The sequence below is a fragment of the Carcharodon carcharias genome, chromosome 1 (genome assembly GCF_017639515.1).
Source record: "Carcharodon carcharias isolate sCarCar2 chromosome 1, sCarCar2.pri, whole genome shotgun sequence".
Classification (NCBI taxonomy): Eukaryota; Metazoa; Chordata; class Chondrichthyes; order Lamniformes; family Lamnidae; genus Carcharodon; species Carcharodon carcharias.
This window is the reverse complement of record NC_054467.1, coordinates 259,213,736-259,223,203: the sequence shown is the minus strand read 5'-3', so window position 1 is coordinate 259,223,203 and position 9,468 is coordinate 259,213,736. Positions and strand designations below refer to the sequence as shown.

The following is a 9,468-nucleotide window of genomic DNA, read 5'->3' as shown; positions in this document are numbered from 1 at the left end:
CCCCCCCCCCCCCACCTCCCTCCCTCCCCAACCCCCACCCCCCCCCCCCCTCCCCACCCCTGCTCCACCTCCTCTCCTGTGTCAAAAAAAACCCCACACAACAGAAACACTGTGGCTGCAATAAGTTCCTGGGTGTCTGTGCACTTCCCTCTCAGAGCTGGTCACACTCTATGGCTCGACACTGCCTGCTGTCTTGAGACGTCTACTCCATACGCTCTCCCTCTCTCATCGAACCCCCCCCCACCCCCCCCCACACACACACACACACACAACAACAACAACAAAATAATCAGCCGAAGACCCCTCCAATAATTAATTTTTCCACTGAATTTTTTTTTTTAAACAACCTCGACCCGAATCATGTTCCACTCAGCCAGCAAGCGCTGCTTCACCATCGAGTCCCTGGTAGCGAAGGATAGCAGCTCGCTGCCCCCCGAGGAGCCCCTCCGTCCCACCGCGGTCACCAGCACCTACCCGCCCTCCGCCGACGCCTTCGCCAGCAGCTTCCAGACAGCGGCCCGCTCCCTCTACTCCGGGCCGGATCTCATGTTCCAGGAGTCGGTCGCTCACCCCTCGCTGCCCGTCCACCCTCACCAGCTGGGGACTCACCTGCAGACCCACCACCCATTCTTCGCGCCTCAGCACAGGGACCCGCTCAACTTTTACCCCTGGGTCTTGAGGAATCGGTTCTTTGGCCACAGATTTCAAGGTAAGCCGCATGCTCAGGTAAAGGTAAAATTCATTCCGAAGCCGAGAGAAACGATAATACGGAGAAAACGATAGTTTGCACAAACGAAGATGGGAACTATAATGTATGGAAACTGACAACACAAAACCGTTCGCTCTGTGTACAGAAAGCTACAGTATATAGAAAATGCAACGCACACAGCACGGATGACCTTTATATAATATATATATATAGTTTCAAAAAAAAATATATAATCTATATATATATATAGTTTCAAAAAAAATATATATAATCTATATATATATAGTTTCAAAATATGCCGCACAGTATTGGTATCTACAAATGTCGTAAAGGCGATATGAGGTTGTAAATATAAATTGTAACCTCTCTTTATAATTCAAATGTAATTTTAATAGAGCCATGCGATTGTACATCTATAAATATATAATCAGTGTAAATAATTGTAACAAATAAATATAATTTTGTTAGTAGAAAATAATTGTAACTTCGACATTAGCAATCCCGTTTAATGTACAAAGTGTGCGCGTGTTTGTATATCTGCCTGAGTGTGTGTGTGTGTGTGTGTGCTTGTTTGCGGGGGTATATTTATGTACCATGTAAGATATATGAATGGATATTTGGCTACCAGAACATGTATATATTTGAGCATCACTGGAAAGCAGCCTTGCCCAACGACATGTCCTTGATTCCGAGTGTGGAAAGGGATGCCAAACGGCAAAGTGAATTCGTAGCAAATGTTAAACTTGCTTTGTGGGGCGGGGGGTGGGGGGGTGGAATAAAAGGATTTAAACCGTTGTTTAAAAACGCGATTACAATTCCCCCCCCCCCCCCCACCCCCCAAAAAAACCCCAATGAACCTCCTGTTGAAACGACATAACTCGAGCCAGGAGGAAGGAAATGGGAGAGTTTGTCTTTATTTGGTCAATCGCCGTAGAATGAGCGCATTTTAAATCACTTTCGGGTCGGGAACCACGAACGGGCGAATGAAGGGAAACTCGCACCGAAATAAACCGCAAGAATTCTCGGTGTAGACGGCGCCCGGGGATCTAATTCCGTTCGGCGGGTTGGATGTGTGAGTTTTACACACGGCGGCCCTCGCTCAGATCAGAAGCACCTTTTTTTTGGTTATTCTGTCAACTTAATTGAAACGCAAGGTGGGGGGTGGGGGGGAGAGAATAGGAAAGTGCAATGAGGGCAGAGGTTGGTGGGGGTTGGTGGGTGGAGGCTGCAAAACCGCCTCTCAAAGCAGCTTCCAAACCGATAATGACCAAAGATGACAAATGCAGGAAATTAAATGGTAAAAGACAGACAACGGCGGGCGGGCGGGTGACACCGAAATTGCGATGCAAACCGCAGGAAAACCGGTCACCAAACCGACAACCGACTGTAGCTTAGCTCGTGATGTGGGGGTGGGGGGTGCAAGACATCCCATTTTATAAAAACAGCCCGCAATATTCGCCCGGCTGAGGGAGAGAGATCTAACCCGAGCTGCTTGTATTTTTTTTTAACAAAAATAAACTCTCACCGCCAAAAAAAAAACAAACAGGATGTGGATTAATTAATGACAGTTTTCAGGGGCTGAGGTTGACTGAGATTTTTGTTGGGTGATGGAATTGAGGGGGTGAGGGTGCAAAAACGGAGTTTGAGGAGCTGATCGACTGGTAGAAGAGGCGACGAGGGGCTGAATGGCCTCGACCTGTTCTCTGTTGATATTTTACGGTATGTGACCCGCCAGTGTGCGCGTTGGGCCGATTTTGACCAGCCAAGAGCGACTTTTTGTTTTAAACGCACCCCCCGCCCCCCCAAAAAAAAATTGCCCGAATTAAATTGAATTATAATTTGGGAGACGGTCCATATTCTCGAGATTTAAGAATTCATGTTTTGTATTCGATCTGGAGGTAGAACGGGTTAATGTGTAAGAAGGGGGAAGGGGGCGGAGGAAGGGTCTTGTTGACCTAGGGCGGTTGTCTGTTGGGGTCAATAACAGGGGGGGGGGGGGGGAAGAGCTGCCTTGCCCACTCCCATCTCCACCCCCCCCCCACCCCCCACAGCCCCCAGTTTACACACTGGAAAACCATCACACGGACAATCCTGTTGCACGATTCCTTCAGACGCGCTTTTGTACCACAAGGTGTGTGTTTATTTTATTATTAAATATTAAAAACAAATAAAGCATCGAAACCTATTCAGTTTCTTTTTTAAAAATTCGATTTTAGCCCTGCTTAATTTCGATCCACTCAGTTCCTCGCGTTAATCCCGGTTTGTCCCATTGGGGTTGACTGGTTGAAAGACACTGGGAATCTGTGCCGGGATCCCAACATTCACACTGGGTCGGATTTAACTACTTCACTCGCTCGGACAGGAATCAAATACATTAAACCAACCATCGTTTTTTTTTAATGCGTCGTTTGAAATTATCCTTCGTCGGGTTGAAGTTAGACTTGCTCCTAACTCCTAATGCTAAAGTCGCTGCTGAAACCTTCGCCAGAAGAGCATTCGGGAGGGCGAAATGTTCCAAATGCCCGGAACAGGGCGATTTAATCCGGATCAGGTTATTGGAAGATGTGAAAAAAAATAATTTGACAAAATGATGATGCATTTCTCACCGAGAACAGGACGAGGCTGCACTAACCTCTGGGATCTTTCCGTCCCCGTCCGTTTGCGGGTTAGTTCCATAGAAATGAGCGATTGTGACCTGTCCTGAAATGTTTCCAGTTCCTGAAACAGAGAGAGAGAGAGAGAGAGAGAGTGATGGAGAGAGTGTGACAGAGAGTGTGATGGAGACAGAGAAAAGGAAGGGGAGAGAGAGAGTGTGATGGAGAGAGAGAGAAAGGAAACGGGAGAGAGAGCGAGAGTGTGACAGAGTGATGAAGAGAGAGAGAAAGGGAAGGGGAGAGAGTGTGACAGAGAGAGGGATGGAGAGAGAGAAAGGGAAGGGGAGAGAGAGTGTGACAGAGAGAGTGATGGAGAGAGGGAAGGGGAAGCAAGAGAGTGAGAGTGTGACAGAGAGAGGGAAAATGGGATAGAGAAAGAGAAAGCGAGGGAGTGAGCGATGGCGAGTGATGGGGTGAATGAGACAGAGGAGGAAACAGTGAAAAAAATAAGTAACTGAGTGGCAGGGAATGAGGGAAGGTAAAAGGGAGCGAGAAAGGGAAAGTGAGGGAGAGAGAATATGTGAGAGGGAACGAATGTGAGAGGAGTGAGAAAGAGGGAGCGAATAAAGGAGAGAGCGAAAGACAGTGGGTGAGCGAGGGAGAGATAGTGAGGGAGAGAGAGAGTGAGAGAGTGTGAGTGAGAGAGAGAGAGAGCCCGAATAATGGAGAGATTGACGAAGCGGCAAGAGTGAAGGAGGAAAAGAGGGAGATGGGAGCGGGAGAGGAAGAAGAGAATCTTTCCATGTGGGATTGTCAGGAGAGGAATAACTTTGGTCACTGAGCGACTTGTCAGCGAAACCCACTAAAAAGAAATGTTAAACTCCAGTCCGGTGAATTGAGATGAGGATTCCAGCGGGTGTGCCAAGTCCTCTGTCACCAAAGGCTTTGCTGAAAAAGTTGCAAATCTGAAGGACAGGCGCAGGGAAACTGTCCGGGACCCTCAGACAGACAGACAGACAGACAGACACAGTGTCTGCCTGGCTCTGGGCTCTGGTCTGTGGGTCTGACTGAGGGACACAGGGTGGAGATTGTGGTGCCAAAGCAGGTTAGCTAGAGTCAGGCATCTCCCCCAGCTCAACTCTCTCTCTCTCTAAATGGAAAACTCTGACCAAGGAGTGAGGTGGCCTATCCCTCACATCCCCCCACCACCCCACCCCCCCCCCCCTCACCCTCACACTGACCCCAATGTGATAGCCAGGAGAAGGTTTGGGAAGTGAAAGCTCTCTGCTTTCTGGGATGCTGCTAGAGACTTCCAAAGATTCACCATCCCCTGAGTGAAGACATTCCTCCTCGTCTCAGTCCTATCATGGAACACCACTTATCCTGAGCCTGTGACCACCTCCCCACCACCCCCCACCTTGTTCTAGATACCCCAGCCCGGGCAACATCCACTCGGTGTCTACCCTGTCAAAAGGGTGTTTCAGACATTCATACAACATAAAAGCAAAACAACTGCGGATGCTGGAAATCTGAAACGGAATCAAAAAAAAAAAAATGCTGGAAAAACTCAGCAGGCCTGAGCATCTGAGGAGGGAAAGACAGAGTTAATGTTTCGAGTCTGCATGAATCTTCTTCAGACATCCATAATGTTTCCCTGAGTTGCTAAATCCTTCGTGACACAAGAGGGTTGCAGGTCCATCCGAATCAATCTCTCTCGAAAGGAGAACTCTCTGCCATGTTCACAAATCAGCCTGTAGAACAGTTGCCACCCTCCGTCCCTTCAGGGCAGGTCAATCTTTGCTTGGGTGAGGGGTCGACTACTGTTCACAGGACGCCCAACGGTGGTCCACGCCCCCCATCTCCCCCCCCACCCCTGGCCCCCCCGCCCAGAGTCCGGTATAACTGTGGTCAGAGGATTTTACATCATGTTCCAGCCCCTCTTGTGATAAAGGCAAAAGTTAAGACAGGTAAAAACAGCTGGATGTAGAGGGGCGATGATACTGATGTCTGTATAGACTGAGAGTCCTGTGTGTGTTTACAACGAATAACTTTAGGTCGACATCTCTAAAAAGGAAAGAGATTCTCACATGTTACGCCAGCTGCAGGGTTTTGCTCTGTAGATTTCCCAATGAACCAGGTCTGAATTACCAGGCGTCATTAAAACCCTGGGCAATGGGCAAGGTGGGAGCTGGAAGGTAAGCAGCCCTTTCTTGCCGACTTAACGGCGAAGCAGCGTTTAGAAAAGGAAACCTTAACTAAATTCTTGCCAGGCATTGAGGTGTGGAAAGACTTACAACAAAATAAATAAATAAACAACTGCGGAATATCAAAGGAAAAAGGGGGGAGAGCGAGGAAGAGAGAGAGAGAGAGAGAGAGAATTGAGAGAGAATGTGTGTGAGGGAGGGAAATGAGGGGCAGAAAAAGGAACAAGAGGAAACATTAAAGACAAAATCGGAATAAATTCAGAGGGTGAGTGTGAAAATGCGGGGAAGGAGAAACAAAACGAGAAGGGAAATAAAGAGCAGAAAAGGACAGCGCTGAGTAAATTAAAGTTACAGGGGGTGGGGGGGGGCGGTGGTTTGTGACTATTCCAGTTATGGGGGGAGGGGTTGTGACTATTCCAGTTAAGGTGGGGGGGGGGGGGTGGTTGTGACTATTCCAGTTACAGGGATGGGGGGGTGGGGCTGTTTGTGACTATTCCAGTTACAGGGAGGGGGTGGTGGGAGTTAGACCATAAGACCATAAGACATAGGAGCAGAAATTAGGCCATTCGGCCCATCGAGTCTGCTCCGCCATTCAATCATGGCTGATAAGTTTCTCAACCCCATTCTCCTGTCTTCTCCCTGTAACCTTGGATCCCCTTACCAATCAAGAACCTATCTATCTCGGTCTTAAATACACTCAATGACCTGGCCTCCACAGCCTTCTGTGGCAATGAATTCCATAGATTCACCGCTCTCTGGCTAAAGAAGTTTCTCCTCATCTCTGTTCTAAAAGGTCTTCCCTTTACTCTGAGGCAGTGCCCTCGGCTCCTAGTCTCTCCTACTAATGGAAACATCTTCCCCACGTCCACTCTATCCAGGCCTTTCAGTGTTCTGTAAGTTTCAATCAGATCCCCCCTCATCCTTCTAAACTCCATCCAGTAAACTCCAGTTTAGCCTTTCTGACTATTCAGATGGCAGATGGAATACAACGTGGGGAAGTGTGAGGTCATGCACTTTGGTAGGAAGAATAGAGGCATGGACTATTTTCTAAATGGGGAGAGAATTCAGAAATCTGGAGTGCAAAGGGACTTGGGAGTCCTAGTCCAGGATTCTCTTAAGGTTAACTTGCAGGTTGAGCTGGTAGATAGGAAGGCAAATGCAATGTTGGCATTTATTTCAAGAGGACTAGAATATAAAAGCAGAGATGTGCTGCTGAGGCTTTATAAGGCTCTGGTCAGACCACATTTAGAATATTGTGAGCAATTTTGGGCCCCGTATCTCAGGAAGGATGTGCTGACCCTGGAGAGGGTCCAGAGGAGGTTCACGAGAATGATCCCTGGAATGAAAGGCTTGACATATGAGGAACGTTTGAGGACTCTGGGTCTATACTCGATGGAGTTTAGAAGGATGAGGGGAGGGATCTGATTGAAACTTACAGAATACTGAAAGGCCTGTATAGAGTGGACGTGGGGAAGATGTTTCCATTAGTAGGAGAGACTAGGACCCGAGGGCACAGCCTCAGAATAAAGGGAAGACCTTTTCGAACAGAGATGAGGAGAAACTTCTTTAGCCAGAGAGTGGTGAATCTATGGAATTCATTGCCACAGAAGGCTGTGGAGGCCAGGTCACTGAGTGTATTTAAGACCGAGATAGATAGGTTCTTGATTGGTCAGGGGATCAAAGGTTACAGGGAGAAGGTGGGAGAATGGGGTTGCGAAACTTATCAGCCATGATTGAATGGCGGAGCAGACTCGATGGGCCGAATGGCCTAATTTCTGCTCCTATGTCTTATGGTTTTATGGTCTTATGGGTTTGTGACGATTCCAGTTACAGGGAAGGGGGGGGGGTGTTGGGACTATTCCAGTTACAGGGTGGGAGGGGGTGGGTTTGTGTCTATTCCAGTTACAGGGTGAGGGGGGGGGGGGGGGTGGTTTGTGACTATTCCAGTTACAGGGAGGGGGGAAAGTTTGTGAATATTCCAGGTACAGGGGAGAGGGGGGGGGGTGTGATTTGTTTCTATTCCAGTTACAGGGAGGGGGGGGCGGGTTGTGACTATTCCAGTTACAGTGAGGCGGGGGGGGGGGGGCGGGGAGGTTTGTGACTAATCCTGTTACAGGGAGGAGGGGAAGTTTGTGAATATTCCAGGTACGGGGGAGTGGGGGGGGGTGGGGGGGCGCGTGATTTGTTTCCATTCCGGTTACAGGGAGGGGTGGGCGGGTTTGTGACTATTGCAGTTACGTGGTGTGGGGTGGGTTGTGAGTATTTGTGTCACTGGGAGGGGCTTTGAGACTATTCCAAACCTCAGGGAGGTGGGGATGGTTTGTGACTATTCCAGTTACAGGGAAGGTGGGGGGGCGGGGGTGGGGGGGTTGGTTTGTGAATATTCCAGTTAAAGGGAGGGGGGGGTGTGGTTTGTGACTATTTCAGGTACAGGGGTGGGGAGGGGGTGGTTTGTGACTATTCCAATTATAGGGAAGGGGGGTTGTGGTTTGTGAACATTCCACTTACAGGGAGTGGGGGGTGATTGTGACTACTCCTGTTACAGGGAGGGGGGGGAAGTTTGTGAATATTCCAGGTACGGGGGGCGCTGGTGGTGGTAGTGCGATTTGTTTCTATTCCAGTTACAGGATTGGGGGGGGGGGTGGGGGGGGTGGGGTGCGGGTTTGTGACTATTGCAGTTACATGGTGTGGGGTGGGTTGTGAATATTTGTGTTACCGGGAGCGGGGGCTTTGAGACTATTCCAAAATACAGGGGGGTGGGGATGGTTTGTGACTATTCCAATTATAGGGAAGAGGGGGGGGTGGTGTGGTTTGTGAATATTCCAGTTACAGGATGTGGGGGGTTTGAGACTATTCCTGTTACAGGGAGTGGGGTTTGTGAACATTCCAGTTACTGGGAAGGGGGGGGTTGCTGTTTTGTGATTATTCCAGTTGCAGCGGGGGGCGGGGGGGGGGGCGGTGCGTTTGCTGGTTTGTGACTATTCCAATTACAGGGAGGGGGGTGGGGTTTGTGACTTTCCAGTTACATGGTGTGGGGTGGGTTGAGACTATTTCAAAATGGGAGGGGTGTCTGGGGTGGTTTTTGACTATTCCAATTGCAGCGAAGGGGGATGTGTTTGTGACTATTCCAGTTACAGGGAGAGGGGGGGTAGTGTTTGTGACTATTCCAGTTAGAGGGAAGGGGGGGGGGGGGGGGGTGTTTGTGAATATTTCATAGAAGCGGGGGGGGGGGGGGGGGGTGCGGCCTGATTTGTTTCTATTCCAGCTACAGGGAGGGGGGCTGGGGGGGGCGGGGTGTTGTGACTATACCAGTTACAGGGAGGGGGTGGGAGGTTTGTGACTATTCCAGTTACGGGTTGGAGTGGGGGGTTTGTGACTATACCAGTTATGGGGAGGGGGGGGCAGTGTTTTGTGACTATTCCATTTGCAGGGAGGGGGAGGGTGCTTTGTGGTTATTCCAGTTGCTGTGTGGTGGGGCGCTGGGTGGTGAGGGGGGTGGGGTGGGGTGTGGTGGTGCGATGGTGGTTATGATTTTTCCAGTTACAGGGAGTGGGGGAGGGGGGTGGGGTTTGTGACTATTCCAGTTACAGGGAGGGGGGTGGGGTTTGTGAAAATTCCAGTTACAGGGAGGGGGGTGGGGTTTGTGAAAATTCCAGTTACAGAGAGAAGGTGGGTTTGTGAGTATTCCATTAAAGGGAGGGGGGGGGGGGTGGGTTGTGACGCTTCCAGTTACAGTGGAGGGGGTGGGGGAGTGTTTGTGACTATTCCAGTTACAGGAAGGGGGGGGGGTGGGGATTGTGAATATACCAGTTACAGGGAGGGGTGGCTGGTTTTTGACTATTGCAGTTACAGGGAGAGGAGTTTTCGTGACTATTCTATTAAAGGGATGTGTAGGGTTGTGGGGTTTGTGACGCTTCCAGTTACAGGTGGTTGGGGGGGGGGCGGGGTGGGTGGTGGTGTT

At 49.7% G+C, this 9,468-nt stretch overlaps 1 protein-coding gene across 1 annotated transcript in view; it reads left to right on the top strand.

Annotated features, from left to right (window-relative positions):
- The first annotated feature begins 360 nt into the window (after positions 1-360).
- emx1 (empty spiracles homeobox 1) overlaps positions 361-9,468 on the top strand; it is a 344,720-nt gene continuing 335,612 nt past the window's right edge. The window contains exon 1 of the mRNA XM_041197362.1: positions 361-709. Coding sequence (XP_041053296.1) covers positions 361-709 — 349 coding nt within the window. The remainder of the gene's footprint in view (positions 710-9,468) is intronic.